Source organism: Phoenix dactylifera, chromosome 18 (assembly GCF_009389715.1).
Source record: "Phoenix dactylifera cultivar Barhee BC4 chromosome 18, palm_55x_up_171113_PBpolish2nd_filt_p, whole genome shotgun sequence".
Classification (NCBI taxonomy): domain Eukaryota; kingdom Viridiplantae; phylum Streptophyta; class Magnoliopsida; order Arecales; family Arecaceae; genus Phoenix; species Phoenix dactylifera.
Genome location: NC_052409.1, coordinates 931,247 through 951,688, shown reverse-complemented (window position 1 = coordinate 951,688; position 20,442 = coordinate 931,247). Strand labels below are relative to the sequence as shown.

The following is a 20,442-nucleotide window of genomic DNA, read 5'->3' as shown; positions in this document are numbered from 1 at the left end:
TATGCAAGAGTATTAATGGATTTTTAATTTTTAGTACTACTAAATCATTTAAATCTACATTCTTCAATCTTCGCTACTCTTTAGTTACACACACACAAACAAAAAAAATCTTCTAATTTTCTTAAAAAATTATAAATAATAAGTAATATTAAGTATACATAGATATTGATTTTAAATTATCTTAAATACTAAAGTTTCAACAAATCAAATAATAAAATGGAATATATCTCTTTTCCTTTCAATTTCTAAGAAAAGAAAAATGATTGATTATTTTTTCCTTCTCATGGAAATATTACTTAAAATAACTATATTTATAATGTAATATATTTATTTAATTTAATACATCTATATGTTTCAATTGATTTCTTGGTAGTTGAGTTTTCCACAAGGTAGATCTGTCGACCTTGTTTTTGCATCCAAGAAGCGTGTAAATCCCCCAAGCTTGTGAGAGAACATGGAGAGTACGGCAATTCAATTATCTTTTTCCATCCAAGAAATGCATAGGCCCCCAATGTTGACACGTGCCAATCATGCCTCTCAGAGTGCAAGAGAATCGCCAAGGCTCCACCAACCAGCTCAGCGGTAGATGGGTCCTATCATTTGCCTCCACCTTCATACTTAGCGAAAGTTTAAGGGCTCGTTTGGTTCGCGAAAAAAAAAAAAAGAAAATGTGGTCAACGGAAAAGTAATGAGATGTCTTTTTTTTTGTTGGAGTTTTCAAAGAAGAGAGATGAAATAGTTGTATTTTCATAGAAATATGATTCTCACATTTTATGGAAAAGTTTTTTCATGAAAAACATTAAAAAGTTACTTTCCTATTAGGTGGAATCATTTTATTTTTATTTTTTCCCAAAAAGATTCTTCAGCATTAAAGAAGCATTAAAGAGGCATTAAAGACCTAATTTTTATTAAGGGCATAATAGAAATTATACATAACTTTCTTAGGAAAGTGGATGACCAACCAAACATAAGTACTTTGGAAATTTGTCACTTTTTCATTGTCAACCAAACATACCAAAAGTATTTTTCTTGGCATATTCTTTCTAGAAATTTGTTTTCCAGAAATTATATTTTTAAAAGGAAAAATGCTTTCCGCGAGCCAAACAAGCTCTAAGAATTTCTGCCTCCGTGCGCTACGGGTGTGTGCGTGGGTTTTGGGAGTTCCCGTAATGGAGGAGGAAGCCAACAACAATGATTTTGACAGCCTCGCTACCACCACCAAGGACGACGGCGACAGATGGAGAAGAGTCCTCGAACGGGAGATTGGATTCTCCAGCATTGACAATGTCCCCTGCACCTTCCAGCAAACCCTCTCCAACCTCCATGGCCACGCCTTGTTGTCGTCGTCCTCCTTCGCCCTCAAATCGTTCGATCCCTTCCCTTTCCCTTCTGCCGCCGTCGTTGACCCCTTGGTTCTTGAGGGTGGTGATCCTCCAGGCAAGGTCGGCATAGACAATTCCTTTCATAAGGGCCAAAGGTTAGATGCCTCCCATTTTGCCACGATCTCTGCCGCCGCCGCCGCCATATATGAGGCCGATTCCATCATCATCTCATTCCAAAAAATAGATAACTAGCCTCAAACAGGAGATGCCCCTGTTTCATGCTAAGGAGGAGAACATCCCTCTACCGTGCGAACACTAACGGCGATGGTTAATTTTTCAAATTATTAGATATAAATATAATTTATTCTTAATTTAAAAAAAGGTAATTTATTAAATTTTTCAAACAAATGCAGCCTCTCCACCAGCAGCTAAATATTCGGGTTCGAGGAGGCAATTTCCTCGTGAGGGACCCGGATACATTGTTTAAAATCAAATGCGGTACCGACTGTGTCAGATCTTTATTTTGATAATTTCACACGAATAGGAAATTTGAATTTAGGATTCCATAAACACAATCCGTCCTTATACATGAAGTACCAGATCCATCATCATCTCACTTATTGCTGACAAAATTATTTTTTTCTCCAACTATCATCCAAGGATTTTCTGAAGATACTGAATATTGGCCTCGACCACATTTAAAAGTTGGATGTTCCCCAAAAGATATGCGGACGAATACATTATCCTCATTCTCAAATTCCGAAGCATGCAAATAGCTGGCAAACAAAGAAAGGAGGCAGAAAAATACCGACAAGGTAAGTTCATTAGAACATGACTGGCAATATGGCTTCACCCTCATCTTACTATTGTAGACCACATTGCCCTAGGACAGGATGCACAAAAGTCCACTACAGATGATGATATCATAATCTTAGGTCCTATAATACAATCTGACGATGGAACACTTCATGCATGCATTTCAAGCACGCAGCGCAAGCAGCCCCCTTCATGCATCAAATCAAAAGCCTTATTGATATCCCCCAAAGTCATCGTGTGCGTTATGTACTCGTCTACCTTGATTTCCTGCAACATTGACACAGATTCACCACATGCGTCTGCATTAGTGTACCCACCTGACCCAACGATCAGTATCCAGGCAAATTCTGCTGTAACAGACAGCAATAAATTTTTTTCTGAAAAAAGAGCAGTTATTACGTGAAGCTTTTTGGAAAGGAATGTAAATGTACAGCACCTTCTTCATGTACTTGTCAACAAGCCATGGTACTTGAGAGCGGCTCTTGAATCCACCGAAGGCAGTTCCCTTCCAGACACGGCCAGTGACTAGCTGGAAAGGCCGAGTAGATATCTCCTGACCAGAAGCTGCTACACCCACAATGACTGAAGTTCCCCAACCCTATGGCAACAACATATACAGTCAAAGGATTCAGATCCACTCAGTTATAATCTGAACGACGATGATGAACTTGCCTCCTATAAGATTTACAAACAGGTGACACAATGTAAACACTTGAAAAATTTATCAAGAAGTGGTTCCTTGGACAAGGATCTGTAATACGATAAGAAGTTTTAGTTCAAGGAGGATTCTGGCAGAGATTGCAAAATAGATTTAACATGTACAGGAGATTTTGATGTGGGGTCTTATCAGAATATCCAGTTAAACTAACGACCAAAATCGCATGTTTAGCACCTGATGAAAGTGCAGGGAAAATTATAAAGCATTGGATGATCTCTCACCTTATGACAACATTCTAGAGCAGCCCTCATGACAGAAACATTTCCAATGCATTCAAAGCTGTAATCAACACCACCATCAGTGAGGTCGATGATGACTTGTTGTATTGGTTTATCATGGTCTTTTGGGTTCACAAATTCAGTGATTCCAAAATTCTTAGCTGCAAATGGTTTGCAAACAAATTAATAGGACTATCAAGGTATTGAGTCAGAAATGCTAGTCTAGCAATGAAAAATCTTATCGATATAGTCTGAATTTTAATACTTCCTTCACTAATTTTGGAATAACTTGAGCTGTACATCATTTTCATACGTGCAAATTAATGATGATGATATCCAAAAAATTAGTGAAGTATTTTCTTCAAAAAAATAACAATATGTTGCTGCCTGTAGCTAAAAAGTATGATAACAAAAATATTGATGTGCTGACCAGAGGAATAAGATCGGAAGTCAGCTGACTTCCCATTTATCGTGCAGGTAATGACCAATTAATTGGATGCATAAATATTGCTTTTCATTGTGAAATTACAGCAATCGTGTTCAACTTTGCCTCAAATTTGAATCTGATAGACTACTGCTATCCTCTATGATAAACATGTTTTGTCAACTGGACTCTTTTAAAGTCTAAGGGAATCTTGGAGGGTTGCAAAATTCCACCCCAGTTACTCGAGAAAAAGATGGTCTTTAGTTTTTTGGCTCCATTGATCTTTGAGGACAGGTGGCAAGGGGAGCTTCTGTTACTCAGATTTCTTTTGTAGGAACCAGGCACCAATTTAGAAGAAATCAAGTATAAAAGAGTACAAGGTATAGAAAAAAGTGTGCCAGCATTAGACAAGGATACAAGGCATCTGACTTGCGAATTGTAGAAATTTAGATACAAGCACATGACTGTACATCTAAACAATAGAAATCAGATTGATTACATAATCTGACTGACAGGGTCACCAAAAACTAGAACCTGATCATATCTATAACCATCATATCTACAGCATGTGCACAAAGTAGCAGATTATTTAGAAAATTGCACCATTTTATAGAAAAACTAACAACAGCTACACTTTCTCAAGGATGGATAGCGAATACCAGTATCAAACTTTTTGCCGTCGATATCTACACCAATAATACGAGAAGCACCAGCTGCTTTTGCCCCTTCCGCTACCTACCAAAAGAAGATTTTAACATTTATCAAAAGATGGCCAGGCTTATTACCGTAAAAAGCATTTAAGATACGATTAATTCGACAGCTTACTGCAAGCCCAACAGTGCCGAGGCCAAAGATAGCAACAGTGGAACCTGATTCTACCTTTGCTGCATTCCATACTGCTCCAAGACCTGTAATAAAAGGAATGATGATAAAGAAAAACAACAGTAGCTAAAAAAAACAGTAAGCACATTATTGAAGTAACAAGAGGCAATAATTAATGGTGGACTTAGCCACAACCTATGCCTCCTTTGGGGAGGTCATGGGTCAGAAATCCTAGAAGTGGTGTCCGAGATTTTGACCACCACTTCAATGTCATGGATGTCAGAATAGCGGCGCAGGGAATACATTGCACTGGTGCATCTAATAAGGGTGCAGATGGTGCAATGGCTGCAGTCAGCGCAAATGGTGCAATGATGTAGCGGCGCGGGTGCGTTGTGGAATGCACAGTTGGAGTTGCTGGCATTTCTGTTGGGGTTATGTGCCTAGTCCATGAAATGATTGGCCAACATAACCTGCTTGCATGGTGCCGGCATGCCCTACTGAAAAAATAAAAAATGAAGAAATAAAATTCCAGTAGTAGAATACCATTAGTTATGTCAAGTTATTAACCTTCATGTGAAGGTTTTTGTTTGCCCCCAAAACTTGTATATGTCTGTATAGAATTATGAATTGCACATTATATTAAACACCACCACCACAATAACGTATAGAATAAATTTAAGCCAGAATCACAAACATTTCTCTAGAAGAAGGAGCTATCAGAAAGTAGTATGAAATATTGATATTTTCAAGTGAAAAAGAAGAAGAAAGAAAATGCCCTCTCCATGTTTTTACAGTACATGCAATGTTGGAGGAGGCCCCTACCATCACACCATGGCTTTGCCCCTTTTCAATGTCGCCATGCTAACTGGATATGGTAAAAAGTTCAATTCAAAAAATAAACCTACATGAAAGGTATGTCACTAAAATAAAGGGATAAAATGTTCCTTAAACACTTTCCTGATAATTATAGAAATAATAATCATGGTGGATCGCAATGCTAGCGATAACATCGTTTACCATCTAATGACTTTAATCTAATTGTCCAACAAAGTATACATTTGGGAGGCATAAAGAAGAAAGGAAACATAATGTTGGTAATGGAATGATGGAAGACATGAAGTATCATTATTTCAAGTATGCAGCGTCTCTAACATGCTAGACCATGATATCCAGGGAAAATCAAAGTTATCTCGTTGAAAATGGTAGAAGCTGACATACAAACACCATCCCCAAAACTTGATAATCAAAATTATTGATCTAAATAAACAATGCACGTAAATTACATCATACACTTTACCTGTAGGAACACCACAACCAAGCAGACAGACCTTCTCCAGAGGAGCCTGGGGATCAATTTTCGCAACACTAACATCATGCACAACTGTATATTGGCTGAAAGTTGATGTCCCCATGAAATGATAAATAGGTTTCCCATTTATAGAGAACCGACTCTTGCGGTCATTCATCATAACACCAACACCAGTAGCTGCACGAACTTTACCGCAGAGATTTGTCTTTCCAGACTTACAAAATTTACATTCTCTGCATTCTGCTTGGTAACAAGGTATAACATGATCTCCAGGTTGAACTTCAGTCACTCCTTCACCAACACTCTCAACAATCCTGTATAAGGGAATATTGATGATCAATGACTTAGTTATGACAAGTTAAAAATCATTTATATGATATAACAACTGCTAACCCTGCAGCCTCATGGCCAAGGATGCAAGGAAAGAGACCCTCAGGATCCTGCAGAGCCAATAAGTTGGATATCAGGCCAGGTAGTAAAAAGTTTCAATTAAACAGGTTTTGAGAAGAGAACAAACAAACATAATTAGATATTAGTATCGCTTCAGTAAAAAAGAGCTCTTAAGGATTGAAAACATATATATAGATCTCTAATGCTTCATACATGTTTAACCAAACCAATCCATCTATCGCAGAAAGTATATAACTTTCCTACCTTCCATCTTAGACATCAAAGAAGTAAACAAAGCGTCCGCAAAAGAAAAATGAGGAACAGAAACCAATGCATTTTCCAATGAAGCATGCTTATAGTGCACAAATCAAACTGTTTATAGTGCTGTTTTTAAACTGGGTTCAAAGATAAAGAAATACATGGATCCATAGTTGCTAAGAGCGAAAAGCTGTTCTTCTATCTTATATTTCATTTCAGTTTTCCTGATGAACTCTAAATGAATGCACATTCTTGTTTATAGCCTGTCAATTAATTTGCAAGCCAAAAGTACCAATTATAGAAACAAGGGTGCGCGCGCATATAAACAAAATTGAAACACAAACTTCTTCATGAAATGCAAATCATGAAGAACATATGACATAAAAAACCCTAATTCTTGAGGAGAGAGAGGAGCAGAGCCTTATGAGCTCTGGCATAGGTAGCAAGGCCGGAGCTCGGATCTTATTGGCGAACGCAAGGACTTCTTACGAAGATCTAAAAATCTAGATCTCATTGATTAATTAAAGTGAAAGAAGCATTAAAAAAAAAGGAGGACGACCTAACATCAGCAGCAGTGGCAACCGTTGAAGATAACGTCAGATGGCGAAAAGAAATACCAGTAGTAATAAACCCTAGCCAAGCGAGGGGCAAATTTAACAGAAACCTAGAAATCTTGGTCTGATAACAAAATGAAAGAAGAAAAAAAAGAGATATAAGGTGAGATAGAGGACGCAATCATGGACCTTGCCGCTCCAGGTGTAGGCGTCGGTGTGGCAGAGAGCGGTGAAGAAGATCTTGATCCTGACCTCCCCAGCCTGCGGCGGCGCCACCTGCACGTCCTCGATCGACAGCGGCTTGTTCGCCTCCCACGCCACCGCCGCTGTTGTTTTCCATTCCCATTATTATTAATAAAAAAAATGGAAAAAGAAATAAAGCAAATAATGCGCCTACAAGAATGATCGAAGAGAAAAAAGAAACCCTAGATCTGAAATCCAGATCGACAGATTGAGCAAAATTGATTTTGGATAGATTTCCTGTGACATTCTTGATTTCCATTCTACTTCTTTACCTTTGCAGGTGATGACCTGACCCTGAGTTGCCGCCATGAGAGAGAGCTTCTAGCTTCTAATCCGGTCGCTTTCTTATCCCTTTCTATCCCTTCCTCTCTCGTTTTATGTTCTCGCGCTCGCCGTCCGTTCCTTTCTCGCTGGACCCCTTTCCCCAAGTTGTCTTGGCGAGGGTGCAATTAAAAGAGGGGCGAGCTGGGGTGGGATCTTAACACTACCCGGTGAGCGGTGAGCTCATGCATCCAGCCACCGGAGTGCAATCGGTCCGTCCGCCCCCGGCAGGAATGAGTAAAGACCGTTGCATTTGGTCAGTTTCTTAAACCTCGGCTTAGCGGTGACGAGAGCATATGTGGTTCTAGTGCTCTGCGAGTCGTGTGACTCATGTCTTCCGCCACTGTACCAAAAGAAAGAGCATTTTTTTATTAAAAAAATATAACATTTTTTTCTAAATGAGCTTACTTAGGACTAATTGCGGACCTGCTAAGGACTCAAAGTTCATTTTAGAGTTGCAAATCTCATGAATTATCTTGCTTCTGACTCTTCGTGATCCGTGCAGATATATTAAATATTGAATTTTAAAATTTTAGATATTTTAACAATTATTATTATCTATGTATGAATTACATATTATCAGATTTATATTAAATTTATTAGCAGGTTGAAGGTTCTTCATATTTGTAGGACCAATCCTCCCGTGTGCGTGTGTGCAGCGATTCATTGCAATGTCCTCAGCCTCTATTTTTGGATTTGGAGCATGACAAGACCAGCCAAGTTGGATACAGAGCACATCTAGCTCAGTTTACTCAAATCGAACATATTCACGGAAGAATACCAAGTAATTTGTAGCAAAAGAAAAAAAAAAAAAAAAAGAAAACCAAGGTAATCATCGACCCAAAATAGTACAGTGGAATCAGGTCAAAGATTACATATAATCATTGGCCCATTCGTTTTACATATAATTTATTTTGATTTTCTCGATTTACATATTACCAGACCATCAGCAGCAGCAGCAGAACCAGCAACGTCGACAACCATACAGCGGAGAGCCGATTTATTAAGCAGCCACGACAGGCTGTGACAATGGCATGCGCATGATCGAAAATTGATGCTGGGTTTTTGCGGAGGATCCAATTGAAACAACGGAGCAGAGACATCCATGGACCTCGATCGAGAGGCAGTAAAGGAACCGCGCACACCGAGTACACAATCCAATGATGCCGGACGGCAGCAACGATGCAAACCAGCGACCCAAAAGTGGACGCCACGAAGATAACAGTGATGTCTACAAAGAACGAGGCGATGGAGGGAAGTTTAGGACGGAACGTGATGGATGCTAGAGAAGAGGAGAAGAGGCCGAGCAAAGAGAAGGCGAACATGTCCATCGAGGTGAAGTTGGCGACGCTGGGCTTCATCAAAGCTTGCCCATCGATCTCTCATGGCGATGTGGGACGAGAAGAGTGTCGCCACCACGCCTAGAGCGAACATGGGCATGCCTCGGACCAAAGTGCGCAGAGCTGAGTGGTTGCTTGCCTCCCTACCATCTCCATTTCTATATGGGCTCGTGCAAGAGAGTCGGGATTCCGCGCCTCCCCAGCAGCTTCCCATCACGTTCATGGTAGTAACATATTACTTTGTGGGCACCTTGGTGACTAACTGACTAATTTCAGTAGTCACCAACGTGCCTGCCGCAGTCGGTGACTATTTAGTCACCACCGAGTCCCTGGCTGATTTCTGTTGGATCCCGTGACGATGAAGAGTTAGGAGGTGATTTTTCAGGACAGCTCTCTCTCCAAATAGATCTTCTGCTAATCAAACTACAATAATAAGAAAAGAGCCCATGTTATTTGAACCAGTAAATGTATCTTGAGTTAAACAATGTGGACTAAACTCCTAGCCCAATATGGAAGCTCATGTTACTTAAACTCGCGGATGTTGCTTTTGGCAGGCAATGTGGGACTAAACTTTTCACCCTCTTTGAAAATAGAGAAGAAGAGTGGAAACACTGTTGTCAGGGCCGTTGGGTACACCAAGATCCGTGACAATCCATCCATTCACATTTTAAAAATAAAAAATATTTTTTAAAAAAATAAAGCATTTTTTCAAAATAAGTTTGCTTGAGGACTAACTGCGGAGACATTAAGTACTCGAAGTTCATTTTAGAATCCCAAATGTCATGAACTGCATTTTGGTGCATTCTTATTCCTTTCCTTGGTCTTTCGTTCCGTCATATTCCTAATAACTTATTATCTCGACTCTCCGTGGTCCATACAAATGTATTAAATATTTTATTTTACAGATTTAGTTATTTTAACAATTATTATTATCTATGTATGAATTACATATTATCGGATTTATATTATTTTAAAGATTTATAACAATTATAAATGCTTTAGTGGTTCTAAAAAGTATTTGGAAAAAAAAAAAAAAAAAAACTGTTATCAATGCCCTCCCAAAAACGGTCTCTGCATGATCCCTTTGCTGCTTCTCGATGGAAATCCATGCATGTTGCTCCGTTGTTTCAATTGGACCCATTGTTTCAATTGGACCCACACTTCGCAAAACCCAGCATCAATTGGGCTGGAGCAATCAAGAGGGAAAAAAAATATATCTTTCTATTTCATCATAGGTACATTTCAGATATATTCATATACATACTCTTTAATTTCACTTGAGTCATCAAGAGAATATATATATATATATATATATATATATTATTCCATCACATTCGGTATATTTGAAATATATTCATGCACAGATTCTATATAACAAAAATAATATAGATTAATATAAAATTATCTAGCAAAAAAAAATTATTACTTAATGATACAAATTATACCTAACGGTCTATATTAAATTATTAATCAGTGCTTGCCTCAAGTCTTGAGTTGACAGAAGCATCTAATCCGCCTCATTCATCCGCCTGCACGCCTCTCCAAAAGCATCTAATCCACCTATGAATCTTATTGGGATTCTGATTATTTTGATTCATTTTAAAGACCAGCGCTAGAAGTAATACGATGTCTGAGGGGTATGGAAACTGGTATTCTAAGATGGGGGAAATATGAGTTGGTGGTCATCAAAGGCAGCGTAGCAACATCCTGTCCTGCTTGCAAAGGGTCCCACTTAAACCACCACCGCAGATGAAAGCAACACGTCGTTCCGGCAATTGGTATTTGCCAATAAGCACGCAAATTTTTACAAATGCATGGAGGAATTTGAAATATTTCAATTACACTTCAACAAAATACATCTGTAGCTTTAAACTAGCAAGCTGACATTTGTAAACCTGATTATTTACGGTTTCTGTGTCTTGCTTTGGGAACTCAGATGTCTTCCTAACGACACAAGTCCCATTGAAGCAAAAGTAGATAAGACTGCAGATGAGTAACCGAGTACAAGATGAGCTCCTCTTAGTGACTGCATTCAAAACATGCACCAAAGTAATTAAACAGCAATTATAATTCTTCTGTGGGGAAAACAAAAAGTCTATTGCTAGGAGCAGTGCATTATCATTTGCATACTGCAATGAACTTTCTGGAATGCTTTGGATGCCCTGACTTAGTTCCCAAGAGAGTAATATAATCTCAAAGTCCACAGATCATAATTAACACATTCTTCAGATAAATTGATGATGATCAACTCAAATTTCACATTGTAAAACAATCAAGAATCTCACTCATATATAGCTGCCTGATCAAGATCGGATGCCTGTCCATGGCGAACCACCACCACCCAGGAAATGGCCTTGAACACTTTCTTTTGTCACCCATAGGTGATGTTCGTGGTTCTCGATCCCACAGTTACCAAACCAAGAAATACACTATACTAGTTGAAATGCTGAAGAGCTGGACTTACCCAAAAACAAAACCAATAGCAGCACCAATGCAAGTTTTCCCCTGGAGTCAACTCAACTTGTGCTCCTCCAAACTGCAAAATAATGATGGAACATCGATCTCAGTTTTAATATTAAAACATATAATATAGTTGAAGTATGCAATAGAATCTGTTACCTTCAGCATCCTGCTTTCCTTCTTAGGCCTCTCATCAGTTTTTATAACAGGACCTCTAGAAAGCAGCTTCCCAGTTTTGATCATAGCTTTGGCAATCTGCAAGAATTGATACGTAATACACATGATGGCACCGAGGATTAAGGTTAATCAATATAATTTCTACTAGGTAATTAAGCTGAACATACAGGTCATGACTCAGATGCATGATAGTCAGAGAAACTATAACCTATGTCATCACTATAAAGTATGGAACCGTTAGCTGTAGCACAGTTCAAACTGCCACAAATAGTTTGCATAAATGATGATTAAACGGTTTTGTTCAAACGACTCTCTCTTCTTTGAATTCACCATGTATAGATAGTGACTCAAGTGGGGCTTTTGAGTGTACTTTTAGGCATTTCCGTGGTCTGCTCTCTGAACCTTTTTGCTAGGTATCTGAGCTGGAAGATAACCACCCAACTCCTCAACTCTCACCTGGCGATTTCACCCAAAATCAACTTGCCAAGTTAACCCTATGGTTGGCGCTTATAGCCATCAACTACTGAAACCGCCACACCCATGATTCTCCTCTCCTAGTCTTCTCCACAAACCTATCAGCCACCAAGTTATTTCTGAGCCTTCTGCACAGGGGAAAGCCAAAAACTTTAAAACAGGAAAAGTTTCAAGCATATAGTCATTAGGATTAAAAGGTATCTGCACTAATAGATACATAAATAAAAGGTTTACATTTGTTTGTCTTCTTATGCTGCTAAGCAGGGGCTATACTTTAGTGGTTCTAAAAAGCATTTAAAAAAAACATTTTTCTATGAGAAAAAACAAAGCATTTTTTTGAAATGAGTTTACTTGAGGACTAACTGCGGATATGCTAAGCACCCGAAGTTCAATTTAGGGTTGCAAATCTCATGAATTATCTTGCTTCTGACTCTCGGTGATGTATATGAATATATTAAATATTTTATTTTAAATTTTTTGTTATTTTAACAATTATTATTATCTATGTATGAATTATATATTATCAGATTTACATTAAATTTATTAGCAGGTTAAAAGTTCTTGATATTTGTAGGACCAATCCTTCCGTGTGTATGGCGATTACTTGCAACGTCCTCAACCTCTGTTTTTGGGTCGGGAGCATGACAAGACCAGCCAAAATGGAAACAGAGCACATCTTGCCCAGTTTACTCAAGTCGAACCCCTTCAGCGAAGAACACCAAGGTAATCATCGCCCAAAATAGTATAGTAGAATCAGATCAAAGACGTAGTTTCACTCGACAGTAACAGTAGGTTGGCTCATTCGTTTACATAAAATTTATTTTGTTTTTCTCCATTTACATATTACCAGACCATCGGCAGCAGCAGAACCAGCAACGTCGACAACCATAGAGCGGGGAACCGATTTGTTGAGGGCGGAGAACCATGAGCGAAAATTGATGCTGGGTTTTGCGGAGGATTCAATTGAAACAACGGAGCAGCAACATGCATGGACTTCGATCGAGAGGCAGCAAAGGAACCATGCACACCGAGTACACAATCCAAGGATCCCGGACGGCAGCAACGATGCAAACCAGCGACCCAAAAGTGGACGCCATGAAGATAACGGTGATGTCTTCGAAGAACGAGGCGATGGAGGGAAGTTTAGGACGGAACGTGATGGATGCTAGAAAAGAGGAGAAGAGGCCGAGCAAAGAGAAGGCAAACTTCGTCGAAGCTTGTCCATCTCCCATGGCGACGTAGGACGAGGAGAGTGTCGCCACCACGCCTATAGCGAACATGGGCATGCCTTGGACCAAAGCGCGCAGAGCTGAGTGGTTGCTGGCCTCCCTACCATCTCCATTTTTATGTGGGCTCGTGCAGGAGAGTCGCGATTCCGCGCCCCGGCAGCTTCCCATCTCAAACATGAGGAGAAACGGAGGCCGTCGCAAGTTAACAGTAGGGAAGGGCATTTTTTTTTTGTTGGTCAAATGAAGGGTATTGTTTTTCCCAGAGAGACTCAGAGACATAGAGTAGGTCCTGTTCGATTACCCCATTTGGTAGTGTCGGCATAGGATCTGATTCACATGCTGACAGCATCTATACGGAGTCCCAGTTTTGTCGAGGCGGGCATACTGTTAGTGCACCTGGCTTATTACATTTGGTTGGATAGGAATGCTGGTCTATTTGAGGATAAGAGGTGGGCTTCGAGGATGGTGGTGGATCGAGCTGTGCTACATATAGGGGAGATCACCGCTGCTGCTGCTTTGTTCTCTTCTGGAATGGCCAGAGACATCTGGAATACTCTTTCCGTTGTTACAGCGCCCAGGTTCGCCCTTATTTTATGAGTGCCTCCACCCCTTAGTCATCTCAAGATGAACTTTAATTGTTATCAGTCGGTTGACGGTGTTTCTGGAGGTGTGAGATTTGTGATCAGAGACTTTTTAGGCAGGTTGATAGCCGCCGGTGGCCGTCGTATGCCAAGGCTCACCGTTGTTGGGGCGGAGTTGCGGGCTGCTTGGGAGGGTTTATCCTATGTAAGGAAGGTTCTCGGCGCCGAGCGAGTGCATCTCGAGGGGGACTCTTATGTGGTGATCGATTGGATCTGGGGTATGGACAGGTACGGTGACGATCACCCTCTCATCCTAGAGATCCGAAGATTGGTTTAGGAGATAAGTGATTTTCAGGCAGCACATGTGTACCGGAAGGCGAACAGAACAGCTAATTGGGTCGCCTCCTACGTCGCCCGACACTTCAGGGAACTCCTTTGGACATATGTAGCTGATACTCCCATTCCTTTGTTCTCTTTACTTTCTTTTGATTTGGCTGGATGTACTCACGTTAGAGTTATATGAATTGTCGTTTTCACAAAAAAAAAAAGAGAGGGCATTTTTAAAAGTCGACGCATACGCAGGGTATACAAAAGGAGGGATCCTTTTAAAATAATGATAAAATCATGACGTTATCAAGACTTTCCGTAACTTACCTGCCCCTTCAGCTTGGAATTTTTAAAGTGCATGCCAAGACTTTAGGCCAAAAGTGAAGACCCATCGACTGAACTTCGATGGTAGCTGGTCGGAGGATGGAGCATACGGAGAAGTGAGCTTTGTGATTAGAGATCATCTGGATAAGCTGATTGCAGCTGGACGGCGACGCATCACCCGGTGGGCCGTCATTGAGGTGGAGCTGCAGGCTACCTAAAAGGGCATGTTCCATGCGAAGAGAGTTTTTGGAGCCGACAGAGTATTTTTAAAGGGGAATTTCATCACGATAGCTGACTGGATACGGAGAGCGGCCATGGGTGACCGGTGGACAACCATTGGGCATGGAACGGCGGCATCCAAATTTCAGCCCAAATACTTGCAGGAACAACACTCTCGTGTGTACAAAGGACGATTAATTGCAATGTCCTGGACTTCTATTTTTGGATTGGGATATGTCTAATTAATCGCCGTGTGTACGGCAATTGATTAGACTTAAATAGTCTAGTGTCACTTACACTTAATTAATCGCCGTGTGTACGGCAAATGACGTCGTTAGACTATGAAGTCGTTATAGTTGGTTTTCCTGATCGATTAATTTAATTGTCGAGACATCTAAGTCTTCACGTGCATGTCTAAACTGAAGGGGACATAAGTATTCGTGAATTTTGAAATCATTATTTTAAAAGGATCCCTCCTTTTATATACCCTGCTTATCCGTCCACTTTCCCGCAAAGTTCTCCTCATGTCTGACTGAGATGGGAATCTTCCGGGACCACGGCCAAAAGTGAAGGTGGCATCCAAATTTTGGCTATGGATATATAAAGCTTCCAAATATAGTCTTATACTTTATACCTTGTTCTAAATAAAAACATTATAACTGCTAACTAATCACTTTGACCGCCCTCTTTTACATTATTAAGACAAAGCGAGGAACCCCCCGAGCATTGGGGAAGATACAAGCGGAATCGAAACCGAGAAGAGAAGACTCAGATTACAATGCAACGGCCCACAATTATGCAGTTGGGATCTTTCACAGAAGCCGCGGCTCCCTCGCCATTAAGAGAGAGAGAGAGAGAGAGAGAGAGAGAGAGATTTTTCGCGCGGGACCAATTCCAACTCCTTCGGAGCGTGCTTGGGGATAAACTATCGCTCGTGATTTTTCTTTGTCCTTTCGGTTTTGTTTGTTCGGTTCAATCATGATAAGCCGGAGGCCGAGGAGAGTTTCTAGACCATCATTTTATTCCTTGATCTCTTATTTTTCAGTTTATTTCATATGTTTATAAAAATTTTGCTCGTAGAACCCTAACACAGATTGTATTCATATATTAACTTCCAATGATCACATATGTTTTACTTAGTGCATTAATTTTGGTTAGATTCCTCTCTTGAGGATTTTATAAAAATGGCTTACTTTATTCTTATTTTTTGCAAATTCAAGCCACTTCTACTCTTTTTTTTTTTATGAGAGTCCACTTTTTTTTTTTTTTTTTTTTTGCTGAAAAAGAAGGGGAAGAGGGGAGCCCACCCCCGCGTAGTAGCCCCTATTGGGCCCCCACCCCATCAGAAGAATGTTCGATGCGGGCAGAAATGACCGTGTGTTGGGCACCCCGGTCGGTTTTACTCATACCCTCCCCACCCGTGGATCGGCTCGGTTACCCGACCCGACCCGACCCGACCCTCCGTGTGAGTACGTCACATTTGGCACCACCTAGGCTACCAGCCGACCAGTAGCGCTTCCAGACCCCGTGTCCAGGCGTGGGGCATCCGGTCCCCAAATTTAATCGACGCCCGCACGTTTCGAACCTGTAACCACTTGGTTGGAAGCAAACGTCCCGTTTCAACTAGGCTACCACCTTGGTGAAGTATGAGAGTCCACTTGAAAAATTGCTATTTGGAATGATTGTTTATTAATAAAGATCGAAAAATATATAAGCTCCAAGCATATATATATTTTTTTAGATCTACTCGAGTCTAGCTTAAGAACAAGCCCATTCAATTAAAAACAAGTCAAACTCAATGTGTTTTTTAACATTTTGATTTTCTAAAGCCTCTAGCTTAAACAAGTCAGATGATTAAATTAATTAAAAATTCTTTTTGAGGAAGGAAAATAATTAGAAATCTAATTGATAACTAAATTCAAGATATTTTTTCAAGGATAGAAGCTAATATCAGAATATTAATGTCTAAGCCATTGCGCGGAGAATTGTACCTGCCGGGTTGACTGAGGTGATTCACGCCCCTGGGGTCTCCAAGGGAGCAGAGAAATTACTCATTGGAATGGTAAGAACAGAAAAGGAGATTTTTTTTTTAACAATTCCCTTTAGATTTATAGATAGATTTGGGAGAGAGAAGACGAGTTGCCTTTGATGTAATTTTTCTTCAAGGCAGTGTAGCAACATCCTGTCCTGCTTGCAAGGGTCGTGCCTAAACCACAACCGCAGTCGAAAGCAACACGTCGTTCAGGCAATTGGTATTTGCCAATAAGCACGCAAATTTTTACATATGCATGGAGGAATTTGAAATATTTCAATTACACTTCAACAAAATACATCTGTAGCTTTAAAATAGCAAGCTGACATTTGTAAACCTGATTATTTACGGTTTCTTTGTCTTGCTTTGGGAACTCAGTTGTCTTCCTAACGACACAAGTCCCATTGAAGCAACCACAGATAAGACTGCAGATGAGTAACCGAGTACAAGAAGAGCTCCCATTAGTGACTGCATTCAAAACATGCACCAAAGTAATTAAACAGCAGTTATAATTCTCCTGTGGGGAAAAAAAAATCTGCGTACTAAGATGACATAAAGAATTAATTTTGTGCATGACCCAGATGCATGATAGTCAGAGAAACTATAACCTGTGCCATCACTATAAAGAATGGAACCGTTAGCTGTAGCAAAAAGGTTTAGAGAGCGGACCACAGAAATGCCAAAAAGTACACTCAAAAGCCCCACTTGAGTCGCTATCTACACATGGTGAATTCAAAGAAGAGATGCTCGTTTGAACAAACTGTTTAATCATTGAGATGTCTCTTGTTTGGTTGGAGATTTTAAAAGAGAAAGATGGAAAAGTTGTATTCTCATGAGAATATGATTCCCACATTTCATGGGCAAGTCTTTTCAATAAGAAACATAGAAAAGTTACTTTTTCATCAGGCGGGAATCACTCCATTTTTATTTTTTTCCTAAAAAGACCCTTCAGCATTAAAAAGCATTAAAAATCTAATTTTTATGAAGGATATAATAGGAATTATATATAACTTTTTCAGGACAGTGGATAGTCAACCAAACATAAGCACTTTAGAAATTTCTCACTTTTCAATGGTCAACCAAACATGCCAAAAGTACTTTCCTAAATATACTCTTCCTAGAAATTTACTTCTCATGAATTATATTTCTAAAGAGGAAAATATTTTCCGCGAACCAAACGAGCCCGTAAACTATTTGTAGCAGTTTGAACTGTGCTACAGCTAACGGTTCCATTCTTTATAGTGATGGCATAGGTTATAGTTTCTCCTGACTATCATGCATCTGAGTCATGACCTGTATGTTCAGCTTAATTACCTAGTAGAAATTATATTGATCAACCTTAATACTCGGTGCCATCATGTGTATTGCATATCAATTCTTGCAGATTGCCAAAGCTATATATGATCAAAACTGGGAAGCTGCTGTCTAGAGGTCCAGTTATAAAAACAGGTGAGAGGCCTAAGAAGGAAAGCAGGATGCTGAAGGTAACAGATTCTATTGCATACTCTATTCCAAGAAAGCTAACAAAATTTATTCCTGGCCTTGACTTTCCGTTTTTCGTGCCGGGACGTGGTCATTTTCTGTAGATCCGGGAACTATTGAATTTCATCCGCGGGAAAGAAGAGCCATACTTTTATCTTTTAACGCGTGGTTGAAGAAAAAAAATTATGCTAAAGATTAAAATTCATTCAAAACTAATTCTAAGCACAACGGTCAGCCCAGAAAAAAGCAACTCTTCTTCTTTTACCCAAATCTATCAATAAAGCTAAAAGAAATTGTTAACTCTTCTTCTCTTTCCCAAATTTATCTATAAATCTAAAAGAAATTGTGTAAAAAGATCTCCTTTTCTCCTCTTACCATTCCAATGAGTAATTTCTCTGTTTTCTTCGAGACCCTAATTCTTGAGGACATGAAAAAATCCTAATTCTTGAGGAGAGAGGAACAGGGCCTTATGAGCTCTGGCATAAGATAGCAAGGCCGGAGCTTGGATCATATTTGCAAACACAAAGACTTCTTACGAAGTTCTTAAAGTCTAGATCTCATTGGTTAACTATTGTGAAAGAAGCATTAAAAAAAAAATCGAGGACGACCTAACTAAGTTATGATCTCATTTAGCATCATACCTTAGACTCCTGAATTAACTATTGTGAAAGAAGCATTGAAAAAAAAACGAGGACGACCTAACTAAGTTATGATCTCATTTAGCATCATACCTTAGACTCCTGAATTAACTATTGCGAAAGAAGCATTAAAAAAAAAAAACGTGGACCACATAACCAAGTGATGATCTCATTTAGCATCATACCTTAGACTCCTGAATTAACTATTGTGAAAGAAGCATTAAAAAAAAGAAAAACGTGGACCACATAACTAAGTGATGATCTCATTTAGGATCATAACTTAGCTGCTGATTCAATAGCCGAAACATCCTTCATGGATAAAGATTATCTAAATGGGGAGCAAAGATGACTATGTAACCATCATCGGCGCATTCACCAATCTCATTGCACCATGTCAAGCTCAGCGTAAGGGAGAAAATAGAGGAAGCGACCCCTTTACGCTGACGGCCGACCCTTTACAACAATTTTGCAAGGGCCGACGGCTATTATTGGTTGGGATCTTGAAATTTCTGTGAATTATATCTTAATATCTTATTGGAGATTATTATCGTAATCTTCGTGCGATAGATGGAACGCACTTCGTGTGGAGGGTAAGAAAATTGTTAGCTAAGCGTGAGGTCATTTTGATGGGTCCGAGCTGCCTGAGCATTCATGTCGGGTGAATTGATTGGCTCAAGGAGCATTTTGCCCAGCACATCGATTTTGTTTTGGAGCGGCCGCATTAAGAAGTGACTGGGCGTAGTGGGGAGTTCAAAAGGAGTGCCGTTTTGTAGTCCAGGTATACACAAAGTTTCAGTGGTGGCTGGACGAGCATTTTGTATGTGAGATAAATATTGCTACCGAACATTTGACACGAATGCCTAGTAGTCTAGGTGCCCGCAAGCGTCTGACAGTTCAAGCTTTAAAAACCCCACACAAGGACACATCCATGGAGTGCATGCAATATGTCATATACTCATATGTCAAATGGTACATAATTTTTCAGACACAATCAATATATATTCGAGCTTCATTTACTTGATAAATTTGGCATTTCATATAGCTGGTCATCAGAAAAAAAAAAAAAAACAAAAAACAAAAAATGAGGAATCTCAGTAGTCCTCGTCTAGATGACGAGCTTCATTTATTTTCAAGAGCGCATTTTGGATCTATGGAATACATTGTGATTGGAGTTGTACTCGTGGCGGCTTCGGTTGAATTGGAAGAAGCTATATATAGGTATTATTATGATTTAATCATATGAAAAGAGGGACTCAACTAATATTAAGAATTTTTCATGCCGATCACAAGTGATGCTGAAGAACATGTACCGGCCCTCTCTAATGGGAAAATAGGACTCTATGGGGACTTGGAGAATGGAAGTTCGTTTCCACCAACCGGTCCGCAGGGGCGGTCCCAGTTATAGGATGCGCCGTCGGACCTTCCGTAGCGGACGATATGACGAGGTCATCTATATTTACTCAGTGGTCCTTGTGCTCCACCATGCTGCCTCTCTTTCACTAGTATTTTAGATTTTTAATGCAGGGGGTTCCAATTGTCAAACCATCGTTTTTGGAAGCAAGGTGACCCAAACAGACCCCTATAAAATCCCATCCCCACCAGCGCTTCTCTGCCCTTCCCTATCTCTATATGCGAGAAAAAGATTGTGTCATAAAATCCCCTCCTCCCTATATGCGAGATGGTTCCATATCTTTTAGCCGAAGTATTATAGTGCAACATCCCCTCCCCACCCGCGCTTCTCTGCTCTTCCCTGTCTATAACTTG

The 20,442-nt window shown here is 39.8% G+C and overlaps 1 protein-coding gene across 1 annotated transcript; it reads right to left on the bottom strand.

Moving 5' to 3' along the window:
• Nucleotides 1-1,995: 1,995 nt before the first annotated feature.
• Nucleotides 1,996-7,511, bottom strand: LOC103699526 (alcohol dehydrogenase class-3). The gene is made up of 9 exons (XM_039115311.1): nt 7,347-7,511; nt 7,021-7,157; nt 6,023-6,069; nt 5,618-5,943; nt 4,324-4,406; nt 4,158-4,233; nt 3,078-3,235; nt 2,575-2,736; nt 1,996-2,405 (listed from the first exon to the last, which is right to left on the bottom strand). Exons 1-9 carry the CDS (start codon nt 7,381-7,383, stop codon nt 2,289-2,291), a joined length of 1,143 nt encoding a protein of 380 aa, XP_038971239.1. The 5' UTR covers nt 7,384-7,511; the 3' UTR covers nt 1,996-2,288.
• Between the last annotated feature and the right edge of the window lie 12,931 nt (nt 7,512-20,442).

Coding starts and splice junctions, on each gene's coding strand:
- LOC103699526 (XM_039115311.1), bottom strand. CDS start 7,383: ATGGCGGCAACTCAGGGTCAGGTCATCACCTGCAAAG. Junction 4,234..4,323: donor TCGGCACTGTTGGGCTTGCA/GTAAGCTGTCGA, acceptor TTCTTTTGGTAG/GTAGCGGAAGGGGCAAAAGC. Junction 3,236..4,157: donor CGGCAAAAAGTTTGATACTG/GTATTCGCTATC, acceptor AACCATTTGCAG/CTAAGAATTTTGGAATCACT.